This window comes from Pollicipes pollicipes, unplaced genomic scaffold, assembly GCF_011947565.3.
Source record: "Pollicipes pollicipes isolate AB1234 unplaced genomic scaffold, Ppol_2.1 Scaffold_4740;HRSCAF=5597_pilon_pilon_pilon, whole genome shotgun sequence".
Classification (NCBI taxonomy): Eukaryota; Metazoa; Arthropoda; class Thecostraca; order Pollicipedomorpha; family Pollicipedidae; genus Pollicipes; species Pollicipes pollicipes.
Genome location: NW_023596545.1, coordinates 1603055 through 1621351, shown reverse-complemented (window position 1 = coordinate 1621351; position 18297 = coordinate 1603055). Strand labels below are relative to the sequence as shown.

The following is an 18297-nucleotide window of genomic DNA, read 5'->3' as shown; positions in this document are numbered from 1 at the left end:
CTATTCGTGGCCTATATTGCATGGATGGCGGGACAATGTCCGCGTAACGAGCGGTGCGTAAAGAAGTTAATGGATTATTGTGAATATCTGTCGCTCCTCCCATCATCAGATGACGACCTTGTTCACTGTTTTTCAAAAATTATCATTTCAGCGCCGCTTATGGAACAAGATTGTGACTTTTAGAGCGGCATGTGGGCAGCGTAATATGCTAACCGTCCATGATCTTTGTCCGCTGTCATGTCACGGCATATTCAGGTACAGCACATCACATGCCATAAGGGGGGAGGGTAATTCACAGGGTATGTTGACCTGTACGTCAATTCACTTGGGTCAAAGTTTGAGGTTCCTAGGTCATGACCTTAGGGTAGAATAAGGTCAAATAAGGTCAAATTCCAGGTTGGTCTACAAAATGCCCCCAGAATCTAGATAACTGTTTCTCAGCATAAGGTCACATGCTCATTTGAGGTCAGTGACCTTGTTTGACCTTTAAAGGTCATGGTGACCAAAATCATGCAAGACTGCTCTGACTTTTGCATTTGGATAGCGACAAAGATTACGCTAGGCAGCATGCTCCTAAAAACCGAACGTTTACCTGGGTCATTTTAGGTCAGTGACCTATTCTAACCTCTAAGAAGTCCATGGAAGATGTAGAATGCGGTTCCAGCTTGGTTTTGACCTTGGTCTGACCTTGTTACCTGGCCTTAGGTAAATGCGATTTGCTCATTCAATTGTTGTGTTGTCTAAGAGAACATTTCAGAGATGTATGGCTTCGTCTAACACTCCGTTGTTGCATCAGATTGAACGATTTCCTAGAAATTGGCTTCGCTGAAACCATAACCTGACTTTGACCTGCCCTAGGTCAGTGACATTACAAGGTAAGTCTTCATTTTTTCGCCAAACGATCCGCTACTCAACTGTCTACAGTTATGCAAAATTTGGCGCGGCTACGCCGCGCCGCTCGGAAACCATTTTGGAAAAACCTCCGGAGGTCAATTTGCCCCCCACACCCGAGCGCGTGTTAAGCTTTGATTGCGGTCTAATTGGGATGGCCTGTGGTGATTTGTTTCCGTTTTCGCAATTTGGCCACCAATTGCCTCGCCAAGTGTTCATTTTTCCCACCAATCATGTCCGGTAAATCGGAAGCTTTTCACACCGATTGTACGGACAGAAAAGCGGTAAGACGCAGAGACGGAGAGGCAGAGAAACTTGTGAATGACGCAGTGACGGAGAGGCAGAGAAACGTGTGAATGACGCAGTGACGGAGAGGCGGAGAAACGTGTGAATGACGCAGAGACGGAGAGGCAGAGAAACGTATGGATGAAGTTAACGTCAGGAAGAAGACTGACTGAATTTCGTGTTTCTTTTCAAGAAACTCTGAAATGCATGCTACTTAGAGCGACTAAGCCTTCGCAATCCGTTATAACCGGGAGGAGTGATCGGGAGAATGGGAGAAATGAGAGAGAAAGAACGGAAAATAGGAGAAGGTCTGAGCGATATGGAAGAGAAAGAGTGGGAAGGCGGAAGGGTGATGGTCTGCCAGGCGGCTCCGTTTGATGATCAAAAGTTGGATAGCAAATTTGGTATCCAACCGAAAACACAGTCGGCACGCGTAATTGTACAGTTCACTTGCAATTGACATCAACACTTTGACATGGCACATTATCTCAAATAACTGAGCTTGATGTCATGAGAGCTATGGGAAGATGAAACCACATAAATGGTGATAGTGCGTCACCTGACCGGTAGAGGCGCTCGAATCACGGTAGCAACATCGCAGCGATACCGCGAAAGGTGCATGTGTACCCGCATAGTGTGCTAAGCAGTACGATCGGAACAAAGACAGTGTCATGACCGAACGGATCGATTCGCAGGTCCTGGACGGTGCCAAAAATCATCGCCGGACATGCCATAAATCTGCACTGCGCCACATCAAAATCGCTCTTGTCGGCCAGCTCAAGGAAAAACTGCACTTGGCTGCCTGCCTAAGCGTGCCGTGCACCAATGGTTTACCTGCAGGTGTCAGCTACGCGGGGACCTCGCACTCGTGCTGGCCGCAACAACGCGCAGCCATAACCCATTGACACGCGGCGTCGATCTCGGTCTCACGGCATGGTGGGTGATGGCACGCCGGCTGGTAGGTCGGTAGGTTGGGGGTGGTGGAACTTGTCACTATGCAGCATGATGGGTGATGACACGCCGGGTGGTAGGTCGGTAGGTTGGGGATGGTGGAACTTGTCACTATACGGCATGATGGGTGATGGCACGCCGACTGGTAGGTCGGTATGCTGGGGGTGGTGGAACTTGTCACTATGCGGAATGAGTCAACCAGCTGAAGAGTTAACCAGCTGAAGTCTGTTTGTCTCAAGGACATACTGGTTCATTCGGGACCTCTACCCATTGCTTGAGTATTGGACGGCTCATTACCGTTCCCTGTTTTTTTTAATATTGGTTCGCGGCGATGCGTACGTGTATGACCACACTATGGATATGAACCTGATCCTCATACTGCAGTGTTTCAGATACCATCATGCAAACCCATACCTGGGCTGGAGAGATGTCAGAACGCAACAGATAGGCCAGGCGGGAGACTCGTGTGACCCCACTCATGCCAACATCTCGTGTGGCACCACTCACGCCAACATCTCGTGTGGCACCACTCACGCCAACATCTCGTGTGGCACCACTCACGCCAACATCTCGTGTGGCACCACTCACCCCAACATGTCGTGTGGCACCACTCACGCCAGCATCTCGTGTGACACCACTCACGCCAACATCTCGTGTGGCACCACTCACGCCAACATCTTGTGTGGCACCACTCACGCCAACATCTCGTGTGGCGCCACTCACGCCCAACATCTCGTGTGGCACCACTCACACCAACATCTCGCGTGGCTTCACTCACGCCAACATCTCGTGTGGCACCACTCGCGCCAACATCTCGTGCGGCACCACTCACCACATCTCGTGTGGCACCACTCACGCCAACATCTCGTGTGACACCACTCACAACGACATCTCGTGTGGCACCACTCACGCCAACATCTCGTGTGGCACCGCTCGCGCCAACAACTCGTGTGGCACCACTCGCGCCAACATCTCGTGTGGCATCACTCACGCCAACATCTCGTGTGGCGCCGCTCACGCCAACAGCCAACAAACACACTCATGCGCACACGGATTCTTGCTTCCCTAGTGACCTCGTCCTTTTGCGGAGCAGCACGTTCTTCAGCACCAGCAGCGAGCGCTTCAGCAAGCGGGACCGGTGCCGGAACAAGTCGGGTACGCCGCAGCGGCGTGCGGTGCCAGGCTCTGCCGATAGGCCGCCTAAAAACTGCTAAAATTCCCACAACACGTAAATACCGTCCCTGTAGTCCCGGAAAACGCCATAACGGCCGCAGATAAAAACGCCGAGTGCTTGTGAATGCCGTAAAATATTTTGTTTTTAGGTCCGGTCCCGGATCCCGGGTCCGGTGGCCGCAACTGTCGCGTGCTGAAGCCGGGGCGGCCGCTCTTTTTGCAGACGACCCGCCACATAATCCAGTAATGGACTATGTCCTGATCCGATCCAGTCATCCGCGTCGGAGTCGGTACTGAAAATCACACGCGGAGCAAGGCAGTCCGATTCTTTGTTAATCACCCATCAAAACCAACATGAGAAGGTCATGAGCATTTTTCCGTGAAACTGTGAAAATAGGTCGTCCTATTGGTAAAAACAAAAGCGCAAACCTCTGTTTTGTGTCATGCATGCGGACAGCAGCCCCACCGACAGTCCTTGTTTTCCTGACCACTGGAAATTACACAAGATATCGATTCAACATCATTTACACTTGAAACACCAGTGGTGGCATTGCGGTTTGGCGGGTTGTTCGGGTTGAGTTATTTCGCATTGTTGCGGTGCAGTGCCAGCGTTCCGTTTGGATTGCCACCGGGCCGGCTGGGAGTCGGTGTGACGTGACCCGACCCGTCCGGGGCGGCGAGAATCGGCGCTCCAGCGCAGCGAGTAGTGGGCCAAGGACCAGTTCTCGCGAACGTCTGACACCAACCTCTAGCGAACATCCGTTCTTGTTCTGCTCCTCGTGCGAGACGCCACGGCGTGGGAAGGTCCATAGCGTACATACGCCGTGCTCAAATTCTTGGTAGGGTGCGCGGAGCTTGGTGAAGGTGCATGTGCATTCATACATTGTCCAAAAGCTCTTCAGGATAGCTGCCAGGGACAAGAAGAGCTTGGTCATACTGCCCCTGCCAAAAAGAAAAAAATACCGGATTTGACCCAATTTATTTCGGAGGCCTCATTTTCTTCCGATTCTATCCCGCCATGCCCATGAGTGGGTTCAATGAGGGATGGATGGATTGAACAACAAATAAACCTCGTATATTTCCCGGACAGGGGGCCGCGTGGGCAGAGCACTGCGGCGCTCACTGCCTTTTCTGGCCAGGGTCAGAAGGACCCTCCCGTCCAAGGCTCTGGTAAATAAATGAAATAAAAGACAGGGGTAAATACATCACATAAAAAGTTTGATCACCACTCTGGTGCTACGAGGGCCGGGGCAGCTGGCCGATCCGAAAGACCACAGTGGAAAACATCATCCACCCGTCGCCGTGTGGTGCAAGCGGACCTCTGACCGGAGCGGATGCCGACCGGCTGGCTCAGTACCGACGCGAAGGCATCACCATCGCAAAACGATCTCTTACCGGCACAGGGCGTCGTTATTGGCACAGGACAACTCTTATCGGCTATCAGACGCCTCCCCGAAATGCGGTGGAGGGCCGTCGTTCGATCTCCTTGATACGTGTACCTTTCCATTGGTATTTACCATACGATGCCCCGGCGGTATGCTGTACAGACGACTGTAGGAAGGTAAGTGAAATCGAGTTTGTCTCTGGTAGCTGCCAGTTTACGCCCGGGTTGCAGCACAAACATATCTTTGATCATGTAAGAGCGCCCCCAAAGAACGCGCTCCAAAATGCCTGTGCATGCTTTGCCTTGGCCACTGGCAGCCTGGGCTGAACAGCAGCTGTCTATCACGTTGGATCTGAACTCGCTCGCCTTTGTTGTCTGGAGGTTGCGTCACAACCGGGCGGGACCCGCCGCACATCGATCCCCCCCCCCCCCCCCCCCCCCAGCTGCGGACGGGCACATTTGCAAACGCTAGTCGATTCTTGACATATTGCGGGAAAATGCAGCCACCACATGAAAGCTTATGTGAGATGTTGACCTAAAATTCCGGTAATCAAGATGAAAATGCCTAACTTACGCCCTGATAGGGGATAGGTCGTTGCAACATCACTACGGATTTTTGAGGATACCTCTCCGGCATGTTGTGCAGTCATACCCAAGTTCTCAGTGGCTGTGTGGTATTCACTGTCCTTTTTACACCGAAAATGTGTCCATAGCATTTCTGGTCTCAGAGCGGTAGCGGTATTTGACGAACACTGCACGACGATCTGCGGCCAGCACGGGCGACGGGCGGAGAGCGACGATACTACAGAACGCGCGCGGCGGGCTTCTATCGACTAATTGTTACATCAACGAAGTCATCAACTAAGTATATCTTAGTTTGGAAACGCTACGGGGTCGCATCGATCCTTGCTATCAGCCGTTGTGAAAAACAGCGAATCAGGAAGAGGGTTAATCACGTTTACTAGGAACTTTCCCTCCGATTTCTTGTTTGATCCCACCTCCCCAGCATTTCAAAGCTACTTGTGATTGGAACCATCTCAGGTCGACATCCACCGATGACCTCATCGGCTAGGATGTCTCACCATTTGTCAGAAAACAGAGGCAACCCATCAACCACCAAATTTTTAATTTGGTTTTAACTATGTACGTGAGAGTGGAATGTGTAGAAAATCGCGTCATCTTTTCTCAGTTCATCACACATCTTCCTTTTAATGGAAATGCAATTTTAACTCGGCAATCACTCCAGAAATGTTTTGTTTACCACAGGCGCAATGGAGCATGAGCACCATAGCGGCCATTTGATTAGAGCAGCGTTTAGAAGTGTTCCACATTGGCCTGGGGTTTTAAACTGAAATATCTATCTTGAAGATCATTTGCTGGTTCATAGCTCTGACATTCTCCAGAGTTAAACCCTTCTAGTTTCTGAGATGCACGCCCGCGAATATAAGCACAGTATTTCGGGGACACTGTTCAAAGTATGGTCTCAAGAAAAAATAGTTGGTTCTAACTTCGATCAGACCTTCTACCTTACCCAAAGTCAATAATTATCTCGTAATCCCCAATTTAATTGTCAAATTGTCTAAAAAAGCTACCCCAAATATGTGTGGCTTCGCCTGACATTAACACCTAACAACCGCTACTCTGTTGCCTACAACTATGTACAGTTTCGCACGGCAACGCCGCGCCTTTCGGAAATTATTTCGAAATAAACTTTTGGCGGCGGGGTCAAATTGACCCCACCCGAGCGCGTTATTCAAGAGTGTTTCACATTTGTACGGGGTTTTGAGCCGAAACAGCTATTTGGAGATCATGCAGTGTAGATCAGAGCCTTGTCCTTCTTCAGACAAAGAATTCTCTCGTTTCACAACTTCTCGCCCACAAGCATGTGCAGACTATTTCGCTGTCACCACGCATCCGCCACCATGTCATTCAACTGTCAGTCCGTTGGCCATGCGGCGATCAAGGCCAATAAAAATATAATTGTCGAGGCGTTTATATCTGGCGTTCGACAAAACGATTTCCAGATATAGCGGCCGTTGATTGGCTGTCAGTAAATGTTGTGCAGCGTACGATGACGTACTCAAACAGTGACGTGTTCAGGGACAAATCTACTGACCAGAGAAATTGTGTTGTCTTTGGGCGACTTTCCCCGGTTACAAGTTTACAAATAGTTGAAAGTGAGCCAGTTTCATCGCATCTCATCCTTGCCTCAATATTTTCAACTGTTGGATGTTCAAATGTTCCCTTTGACCACGTAGTTTTCATTTATGCACACAGCGCTGCAGCAGCCACTTGGAACCCAACACCGCATGCCAAAACCGCAAGGCTGGCAAAATTTGAGACATTTGGCCGGGCAACTGCTTTCTACAATCGTTCTGCTCCTCCTGGGAACGTAAAGGTTTTACCATTTTGTATCCGCAACCATTTAAGAAATTATCATCACGTGACGTAAATATTTGATAATACAACACATGTTGGTATTTTACGTGACCACATGACATTAACGACCAGGCCACGTCGTTTGGTTATATCCACGGGGCCATTGCCGGAAATACCGGCCACTGCACGCTGGAAATTTCTTAACGGAGCCTCACGTTTACGGCCGGCGAAGACCTCTCTCACTAAAAAACTAAATTTGACTGATATATAAACACAAGCACACACACATACATACAGGCATACATACATGTATATATATATATATATATATATATATATATATATATATATATATATATATATATTATACCGGTGCACAGACCCCCCGTGGAGCAGCGGTATCGTATCCGGCGCAAAAATGTGTTACCCGCGTCACGTTACAAAGCTCTTAACGTCAATTCACCAAAACCGTTCATTGGCACATCTGATATCAGTTGCCGTGTCATACATCGTTCGGGCAGGTGGCGGCGAAGTTCCGTGTTTTTTCTTCTGGACTGTGGGCAGGAAGTCGTCAGCCGGCGCGCGGTTATCCCCAGGCCATCCATTCTTCGCGTGAGCTTGACAAATCCGCTCGCACGACCACGTCCCAGCCCGAGCATACTGTTCTGATGTCGTGCGGAGCGAATTTCGGCGGTAGTGCAGCGGCCACCGTGCTTTCCGCGTGATGCGGTCAAAGGCCTGGCAGCGCACTCGGTTGTCAGTGATCTTTGTTGAAACATGCATGCTACGTTTCGGCAGCTTCGACCGGTTGATAGGCATCGTCCTCTACCATGCCCGTTCGCCTACGACGACGCATTAGATGTGCAAACTGTTCGGTTCACCGTGGACAACGTGGGAAGCCGGCACGGTTGCTCGCAAATTCTGCAGAAACCATTTGCACAGTTCACGATCTCAGTTTTCCGCGTGAGCGTTGAAAGCACAGTTGAGGGATCACGTATTTCCTATAGAACATGTAAGGCTGGAGGTGGCATCCCTCTCTACCGCATGCAGCCATGCTCGTCCGCATTTACGGCCTTCGGACAGGCAGCTAGCTTTTTACGTCAAAACAAGCAACCGGGTTTTTCAGTCCGGGTGAGCAAGCGGCATTGTGTGGCATGGTTTGTCGCGGACGGCAAAAGAAGGCGGACGACACTCCTTTTGCCCCAGGCTTAACGTTCGGCGAAGTGCCTTCGATAAGCATCACCCCGGCTTTCCACTCTTCCTCCGAAACTGTATTTGATTAAAAATTTTCGCCGCCATTCTGAAACAGGCTGAATCCAAGGCTACACTCCAGAGCGGGGTGCGCTCCTGTGGTGCTCCTCGGCGGCGCCGCGGCGCCTTCATTCGTAGTAGGTGCACGCTATGTCGTAGAACGGCTGCCGATCCCGCGCCTGGGCGTTGATGTGCTTGACGAAGCCGACCGTCTCCCGGTCCCTGTACACCAGCGAGAGGGCGTTCGACTCGGGGCTGACCGACAGCAGCTGAAAAAGGGCGTGACGGACCGTCAGCCCGCCGGCGGCCACACCCGGCGCCGCGCCAGGCCGGCTCGCTCGCTCCGGATCGGCGGCGCACGCGGACACCGAGGTCAGAGCGACACGCGGCGCCCGTCCGATCTCAGCACTGGCGGCCTTTGCGAGGCCCCGCGACTGCGACCACAGCCCACACAGCCCCTACCCCTTCTCTACACCAGCTGGCTTCGCGCGGCTCTGGCGGCTTCGCTCGGCTCTGGGACTGTAGCGAAAGCCATTTGACCTCGCCAGATGTCGATGTCTTAGCTCCGCCCGACGCCCACTCCCTCGGGCAAGATCGCGTTTCCACCGAGCCGGCCGCTGCGCGCTCACCTCGGTGTCCTCGCCCCGGGCGATGTAGGAGGTGAAGCCGCCCAGCTTGTCCTGCCAGCCGTCGGCCTGTACGCAGAGCCGGACGTCCAGCGCGCACTCGCGCTGCGCAGAATCGTCGTCGTGCACCAGCGTGTAGGCGCCCGGACGCCACCGGCGCACCTGCGCCCGACAGGCGGCCGTACTGCCATCTAGCGAAATGGACAGCTACTGTTAGTGCACGGGTGGAGCCACCGATCTGATTGCGCAAGTTTCTCGGCCAGTGATCTAGACTGCTGACGTTTGACGGACCCACACAATGTTTCTTCTAATAACCACTGCTTTGGGAGTGACCCTGCTCTGATGACATTTGGGGACATGAGGAATGCATTTACATGAAGACATCTGGCACCGAGGACCCTGGCATGAGGACATTGTTTAGTGGAACAGAGGCAGCGCCTATGCTAGTGTTATCTCATGGGACAGGGAAAGGCGGTGGTGTCCGTACAGTGGTGCCGTCTGGTGGACAACAGCTGAAGGCTGATAATCGGGAACCTCACCCTTGCCGTCGTCTTCACTATCGCTGTCCTGGCTGCCACCAGCACCACCGTTGACCCGTTCCCCATGCGACGTCACAGCCAGTGGATGTAACACCAGGCCGGTCAGCTGACTCAGGATGAGGAACACGGCCTCGGAGCACAGCAGCGTCACGCATTCGGCCAGCGGCGGCGGCAGGTTCGCCGGAGCGCACCGCTCGACGCGCCGCCTGTTGGCCGGCCCGACAAGCTCCCACTCAGAGATCTGCCGCAAAGCGGCGCTGACGGCAGCGTATTTGTCGGGCAGGAGGAAGCCCTCCAGCTGGATCTCTGAGTCGCCCTCGAACTGTTGCCGGATGGAGGACTGCGTCTCCTCGGCCAGGTACAGCGGGTTGATCCACGAGTAGACCATCTCCTCCTGAGGCGGTCACGGATCCCAGCTGGCCATTCCCGACACCACAGTCCCACCGCCTGCTGCGATGCGTGGACCATTCAGCTGCATGATAGAGCGGCGCCCGCTTCACCGTAGGGACGTCTCGGAAGGTGTGGTACCAGTGCCAACCTTCGTATCGATCACTTCCATGCATCATCCTCGGGTTGATCTGAGCAATTATCAACAAGTAAGGCGGGTCATGGCTCCCCATCGCTCGTTGCTTTACGTCCGTGATTGTCTGCCTGGACCAATGCACATCATTCAGAGTGCTTTAAGCCATATACCGCACAACGAAACCAGCTGTTCTCACATATGAAATTACAGCTTGCACCTCACTGCACAAATCAGCTGAGCTTCAACCACCAGGCACACCACGCACGCCCCCATACCCCACATTGGTATTTGCAGTCTCTCTCTCTCTCTCTCCTCTCTTCTCTCTCTCTCTCTCTCCTCTCTCTCTCTCTCTCTCTCTCGCTCTCTCCTCTCCTCTCTCATCTCTCTCTCTCTCGCTCTCTCTCTCTCGTCTCCCTCTCTCTCTCTCTCTCTCTCTCCTCCTCCCTCTCTCTCGCTCTCCTCCTCTCTCTCTCTTCTCTCCGCTCTCTCCTCTCCTCTCTCCTCTCTCTCTCTCTCTCTCATCCTCTCTCTCCTCTCTCTCTCCTCTCTCTTTCTCTCCTCGTCTCTCCTCTCTCTCTCGTCTCTCTCTTTCGCTCTCTCTCTGCTCGTCTCTCGTTCTCTCGCTCTCTCGTTCTCTCGCTCTCTCGTTCTCTCGTTCTCTCGTTCTCTCGTTCTCTCGCTCCCTCGTTCTCTCGCTCTCTCGCTCTCTCGTTCTCTCGCTCTCTCGCTCTCTCGTTCTCTCGCTCTCTCGTTCTCTCGTTCTCTCGCTCTCTCGTTCTCTCGCTCTCTCGTTCTCTCGCTCTCTCGTTCTCTCGCTCTCTCGTTCTCTCGTTCTCTCGTTCTCTCGTTCTCTAGCTCTCTCGTTCTCTCGCTCTCTCGCTCTCTCGCTCTCTCGTTCTCTCGCTCTCTCGTTCTCTCGCTCTCTCGTTCTCTCGCTCTCTCGTTCTCTCGCTCTCTCGTTCTCTCGCTCTCTCTCTGTCTCGTTCTCCCCATCTCCTGATCACTCCTTCTTTCCCTCTCCCCCGTTCCCTCTCTCTCTCGCTCTCTCCCGCTCCCCGTCCTCTCTCCCTTCCCAAACCCCTTGTCAGCGTGCCGCACACGAGACACGCCGACAGCAGGGGTGGGCAACGCACAACCAGCGGCATGTGTACCTGCACGTGGCCGGGCGGCTCGGCCTGCGGGCGCGGCTCGATGTAGGGCGGCGGCCGCGGCGCCGCCGGCCCATGGAACCAGCCGTTCACCGACAGGCGCACCTTGTCGGACGTCAGCAGCTCGGACACCTGGTGGAACGAGTCGGCCGTGACCTCGAACAGCACCAGGCAGCCGCTGGTCGGCAGCAGGGAGCGCACCACGCGCCGCGGCTGGCCGTGCTCTGAAACACGAGCGCGTCCGGGTGACTGGGGCGCAGACCGGGCCGAGTAAGACAGAGGGCGTGACAGGCGCAGACCGGGCGGAGTGTGACAGGGGGCGTGACAGGGGGCGTGACAGGCTCAGACCGGACGGAGTGTGACGGGGGGCGTGGCAGGGGGCGCGACAGGCTCGGACCTGGTGGAGTGTGACAGTGACTGTTGGCCAGGTCAGGGCACTCCCAGAAGCAGTATCGGTGTCTGTGTGCCGGTAAACGCGCCATGGACAGCCAAGACAGAGCGTAATGGAACTCGTGGCCACAGCATGACATCCCGAGTACAAAATAGGCATTGTATGGCGCAAACGAGAAGCCCCCATGGCCGTACGCCGCTGTTCAACATTTGATTAGAACATGAACGAACATGACAATATATCCTATTGGAAGCCTTTAGGCAGGTGTATGTTATAAACAATGTTATGAAACCGAGTACAAGGTGATAGTGAATCAATACATGCCGTCCCTTCGAACATGTGGCCTTATGAACCTGCTTCGTGTGGCTTCGTGTAAAAGGCTAGTAGTATAACACAGCGAACGACTGCCCTTGACGGATGCCACAAGCAGCAGGCGTCTCTCCGGCCGCACAGACGTCTGCCCGGGGCGCGGTACCATCTCTGTCGAACAAGTCGAGCAGGCCGCCGTCCTCCGGCTGCCAGGGCGGCACCAGGTACAGCACGAACGCCATCCGCCGGCCCTCCAGCTCGTCGTCGTGGCACAGCAGCGTGTCTGTAGCCCACGGCACGAGGTTACCAGTACGGCCGCACGGGCTAGTCAGGTGGCCTGCGATCCAGTGCCGCCCGCTCACGGCCACCACTCTCATCTCGCCACACGAGAGCGCAACTAGAATGGCGAATAAAGTCTAGCCTTGATATGTCTCAACCGTATCCACGTACGAGTTTTTAAAAAAAAAAACTGACCTGATTCAGGCCTCCAACCATTTGAGAACAATTTCTGAAGCTTCATGGCCTCTATTGACCACGTTTCTATGCTTCTCCTCATGAATGCATGGCCTCGTTGTTATGAATGCTAGCTCAACAGAAGCTGGAGTCGTCAATTTTTGCATTAGCAAGAAATGCTGTCTTACTGGTGTTATGCAACATGGATTAACTAACGTGTACATGTTCATCGTTTTAGCACATTTCATATCAAACAGGCCTATGAATAGTTTATATGGTTGACAAACAATCTATTTCAACCTAGCAATGCAAGTGCATGATTAAAAAGATGCCCGAAACTTGGGGCTTATCACGATTTAGTTGTGAAAACAAACCCTGTTCAAAACGATGTGACACAGATAGCGCATTTTTCAGCTTACTTTTGACTTTCTGTGGATAATAACACATACCACCAAGCTTCGCGTACTTACGCCGTCTTTCGCTAGCCGACTGCCATTGGAATTGTATTTTCTAACACTGCTCTAAATCATGTGACCCATTTGAGACAACTTGCCAGCCAGCCATCGCTTACATGTTGTGTGACCAGGCGGAGGTCTGACGAATAGCCCGGCGAGAACCCTGCGGGAATCCCAGGCCCCCAAGAACTACGCGGGAATACAAGCAACCCTCAGCTGATCTACGGTGAGGAGCATGACCAATACCCTTCCAGCGCCGTGCTCTACTGGTGCAAATCTTACCCATTAAACACGACCACAACGATAAAACCGACACAACAGCCCAGTGCCCAGACAGAACGAGGGACGTACCTGTAAACTCATATCGTGAACAGCCCATGTCGACGGTGTTGTCCAAAGGAATAGATGTCACCTCCTTCAACCAGTCTACCATGGTGTTGAAGAGCAGCTTCTTCAGGCCCTGGATATGTGGGGTTTGCATCTTGCCAAGGTCGGTGGTCTGGTGAAACTTGTACAGGTCGTTGTTCTTTTCTACAAAGTCCAGATCGAGGAGTTCATCTTTTAAACTATCCAGGAACTCGTGGTCGGAAATGAAGTTCTTCAGCTGGCAGCATTTGAAGGGCTCCTTGAAGGCAGTTGCAGGGCTGTCTGCGAAATCAATGGCTGTGTCGACATAAGGAAGGGCAGGCGCTCTTCGGCGATCCGATACGGACCTATGGCCAACATATCATCATGCTACCAAAAATAACTCTAGCTATGTTATTATTATGGTTAAAGGAGCCAGTTCATTAAACTTCATTTTGCAATTTCACATGTCACATACAGAGGCTTCACATAGCAATCAAGGCAAAGTATAGCAGAGTATTGAAATATTTCGCGAAGATCGGCATCTGATTATTTACACCTCACCCTTTTCAAACATCCCAATCATGTTTTCAGAACACATGGGGTTTATGCAACTCTCTCTTGTCACTCACCTTGTAGATCTTCGACTTCTCCGTTCCAAAATTTGGAAAATAGCTCCTTGAAATCAACCGAGCTATATGAAGCATTCATGCACACGACTGGGCAATCATTCATCAACTCAGCTTTCCATTTCTTGGACCCAGCAGTACTCTTGCCACGACCCTTCCGTTTGGCACTCATGTTTGAACACTTCTGTAAATAGCAAAAACATGCATGTGAAACATCTAACCAATAACATTTTGGACGACTTCATGTTTGGTCAACGTGGACGCCTTCGTTAGTTGCACTGTACCTATCAGGTGCGACAAGCGCGGTGTATCACGCTACATGACCGTCACGCCATCACGTCCGGCCGCGCGGCACCTACATTATAACCGAGGACTACGATGTTCGGATTGTGTACGATTTTCCCCGTAATTTTTAAAGCAGATGACAACAGCAGCTCACACTCCACAAATAACCATTTTGCCATTTACTGTCAGTGATGGCTATGGTGCATGATTCCTGTACTGAAGCTCTGCTTTCATGGCAGCAATGTTCTGTGTGCCTTAAAAAAATGCATGACCGAGATACGAATTGTTCACTAGCCTATAATTTTATATTCACACATTCAAAATCGGCACAAACATTCCACTTTCAAATTTCAGCGGATTTTTGATGGCCATAAAATAACGATAAGATCACGAAATAGGCGTCTCGCAGCCATTCTTTGGCGACACCAACTCCCCTGCACGAAAAGCAAACGCAGAATGCAGGGCAGTGCAATTTGATATATTTAATTCGGATTTTTCGTGCCACCACACATACAGCGGACTTATCTTTTAACATCGGTGGCTGACATCGTGGTAGCCACTGAATGTCAAGCAGGATGCCCCCCCGCGAGATACCAATCTCTAATGTGCGGTCAATGGTTTGTTGTCATGCTCACACATGCCGCTCGAGATAACGCATGCAATTTTCGACCTTACACAACCAAAAAATGTGTGTGTGTGTCTCACTGCAGCATTATGACACATCCAGCTGCAGAAGCTGTATGGTGCCACCCCTGGTATCGCCTGCCTCTTACCCTAAGAAAGGGTGGACACCACAAGTTTCTCGGTACCTCTGGTTTCTCAGACATGCAGCTTAACTGTTAAATTACCTGCCCTCCAACCACAAAGCATGCAATTGCACAATAATTGCATGGTGGTGATCCCATCTTATCACAAGGTGACCTCAGTGGCACTTAGTACAGCTGCAACATACATATCATCTGTACTTATCATCACTGGAAATAGCTATCATTGCATCAAAAGATACAAAGCCTGCTTTCCTTGACACTTCTTTGTGACAATATCTACTTGACTTGACAATATAACTTGACCACAACCACATTTCTACAATAATTAATCTAGATACTGATGCAGGTGGCAAAGCTGCCAGCTAGAATATGAAGGCTGTGGCTGCAGTGGCACCAAAGTCCATGAACACAGTAAACTTGGTTGAGTTGAAAACAATGTCACAAAAACTCCACCCTAGCAGCTGCATTATACCAACTTATTCCAACAGTCTCCACTTGTTGCATGCAGTATAGTTGCAGGCTGTGTCAGGTGACTGAGATGGGTCTGTTGTTGTCTGGGCTTCAGGCTACATAATTAGTAGAGTGTGTCAGCTATGTTGGTGTGGGAAAACTCTTTTCTGGATCATCTCCATCAATAAAAGAGTACTGCCTACTTATTTGTTAAGAACATGTACACATACATTTCATAGCATGATCTACCAAATGCTGTGCATTCAAAATCTATTGGTACTCCCAATGACAGCTGTGAGCTCTGCCTGACATTTCACATATTTAGATCATATCAAATGAACTTGGATACATTAGCAGCATCCAGAATTAAACAGCTCGCTTTTAATATATGTGCATTCACAATTGATCTGGAGCCATAACTAGAAAAATGGTGATCATATGCCATCTGCACTGGCATAAGTTCTTTCACCATCCCATTAGCTCAGCTGGTAGAGCATCTGACACCAACCATTAAATGGCCAACATTAATAACATAGTTTGAAACCATGCTGTGATCTGTAAAAATGGCAACTTCCTAGCTGAGGATACCAGGCTGAAATAGGGTGCCTAATTAATGTCTTTACCCAGCCTATGTAACATCAGGAAAACAATTTTCTGTCAATCTGAGTTTTCACCTGGGGCAGCATCTCAGGGCCAGATTAACAAATGCATGTTATGTCAAACATGACCCTCACAGCTGAGTTAACAGTACAGTCACTACCAATTTTTGTGCATGGGCAGGCAATGTTTCAAGGCATCTTGATGTCACAAATGTCATTTCAGGTAAAAATATTCACAAACACATTTTTCATGGGCAAATATATGGGAAAGTTAAGCCCATTTTGGTCTGGCCTGGGTTTGAAGCATATTTGTGCCAGGTTCAGCAAATTGTGTGGGCATACAGCAGAGTGGATACATATTTTGCAGACTGGTTGCAGGATTTTTGCAGGACATTGTGGGCTTACAAAGGTTTCAATAGCAAGACACTCTCCAGAAGGAAGTAAAATGATTGCGAAAACACCACTGACATCCATAAAGCTTTGTGTATGGCTTATGCGCTTTTAAATCCAATATGGTTCAATTTGCATATTTGTACAGATCACCATCCACATATGTTCGCAGTCAAAGAGTGAATCCAAATAGCCAGCCATTACCTACACAGCGTAAGTTGAAACAAACAGCAGCACATCCCCAAACCGCACCACGCCTCCTATACCCCTACTCTACGGCCTTGCCGGTGCCGCGTATTCCAAAGGGTCAAGCGGCATTTATGCACGACGGCGAAAACCGCCGGTCTAGCGAAATACCGCATCCAGGCATTTTCAGAGAAGCCGCCCACTCGGCAGCCACATACCAGACCAAAGATCAAGGGCCCAATTGGAAGACTGAAGGACAGAGGGGCTGGCTGTGAGTCTTACTTAAGGACCTCTGGGGATATGCCCATAGGGCCGTGATCTCAAATGTCAGTTAGAGGATCTCTTGCACAGATTGGGACCGCTGAAACATCGCGTTCCTCGATTTCGGCCAGATGTCACCAACAACGAAGTCAGTTCCATGTTGGTCTCAGCTCTGAGGGCCTATCTGCCATCAAGGAGGAGGCTGGGTCCACGATTTACATTGGTCGGTGCCCTTGCATCGTTCGGTGGCCCACAGCGCCTAACAAGGTATTGTGTGCCAACAAGGGGCCTGGGGTAGACCAGAGGAAGCTTTGCTTGACAGGGACGGGGACGGGACTCCAAATGACAGAGGTCCGCTTGCTTTGGTGCGTGCCCTCTGACGTGTAAGGAAACATGAGAATTTATGATGAGTGTTGACACTGAGGCAGTGAAAGGGTCTTGTGCCAGCTTGGCCTCCAGTACAGAACGGTGGGCTCTCCAACCCAATTCTAGCATGGGCCCTTTCAGCCCCATTAGTCTAAGTGCCAATTATTTGATCACATGCGGCGATCAGGGACGTCGTTGCAGTAGTGAGGATTCCTGGGTCGACCGAGGGTCCACTGCGCGGACCAGAAGGCCTCCCGCGTCAGGGAGCGGACCAATGTGATATGATGTACCCCACTAATGGCCTCTGGATCGGCCAGGGGAACCACCCCGGTGTCGCCGGAATGACAGGCAGAAAACACGCCGCGGTGGAACCGAATGTCCCTTCAGCTCTTAACCGGGGACAATGATGTGCCCCGTACTGTTCTCAGGCAGTGCTTTCAGTGGAAAAATGTAAGGGGTCTCATAAGTGTGGGACAGTGTCGAAATAACTTCAAACGAGGCCATCCCATATTTTCCGGACAGCGACCATTCCTTTGCAGAATCGACGTGAAACAAATTATATTAATAGGTAGAATAGGCCTGCACGCCCGCAAAGATGGGGGCCAGGACCGCGATGGCTTGGGTTGCAGTTTCCGCAGAACCGAACGGCATTGGTCACTGCGAGCATCGCCAGGCGGCGGGCAACGTGCGCCAGAACGACCGTCGTAAAATAATGTTTCTGAATGTCTTTCAAAATAAATTCGTACTTTAAAGATAGGACTGGACAATTTTTTTTATAAAATCGCTGAGATTGTTCTCTGGACAGACTGACAGTTGCAGCAAGACGAAAAGTAGAGATTGTACGTCTACCCTTCCAGCTCTACCAACACGCTCCAGCACCACTTCGCGGTGCTGTAAAGGCCAATCTATTGGTATCATTAGCTTTTAGAAATCACACAGGTAAAATTTGCGCCGAAATATATTCCAAATGTGCCATTTTTAGCCCTCAAGCGTTCATAGGCATAGGCGTAGGAACGTTTCAAAAAATGGGGGGAGGGGTGGCCGGCTCAGAGTATACCTCAGGAACTTTTCTAGGAAGCAAGCCCGGTGACCGGGGAGGGGGGGGGGGGTTAGAGACGAGACTATTGTCCGGTCTACATTCACCTAACATATTATGGAAATAATTAAATGTCATTGATGGTGATGTGATGGTGATGGTGATTATATATATATATATATATATATATATATATATATATATATATATATATATATATATATA

General features: G+C 50.9%; 1 protein-coding gene across 6 annotated transcripts; it reads right to left on the bottom strand.

The window, feature by feature from the left end:
* Nucleotides 1-8312: 8312 nt before the first annotated feature.
* sud1 (Prolyl 3-hydroxylase sud1) lies at nt 8313-16908 on the bottom strand. Of its 6 annotated transcripts, none has more exons than XM_037222490.1 (8): nt 16890-16908; nt 13736-13916; nt 13110-13406; nt 12017-12133; nt 11154-11374; nt 9480-9873; nt 8944-9131; nt 8313-8583 (listed from the first exon to the last, which is right to left on the bottom strand). In XM_037222490.1, exons 2-8 carry the CDS (start codon nt 13902-13904, stop codon nt 8443-8445), a joined length of 1527 nt encoding a protein of 508 aa, XP_037078385.1. In that variant the 5' UTR covers nt 13905-13916; nt 16890-16908; the 3' UTR covers nt 8313-8442. The 6 variants fall into 6 exon arrangements, with proteins under 6 accessions (XP_037078385.1, XP_037078381.1, XP_037078380.1 ...); XM_037222486.1 differs by lacking the exon at nt 16890-16908 and adding an exon at nt 16428-16544; XM_037222485.1 differs by lacking the exon at nt 16890-16908 and adding an exon at nt 16432-16544.
* Nucleotides 16909-18297: the final 1389 nt, after the last annotated feature.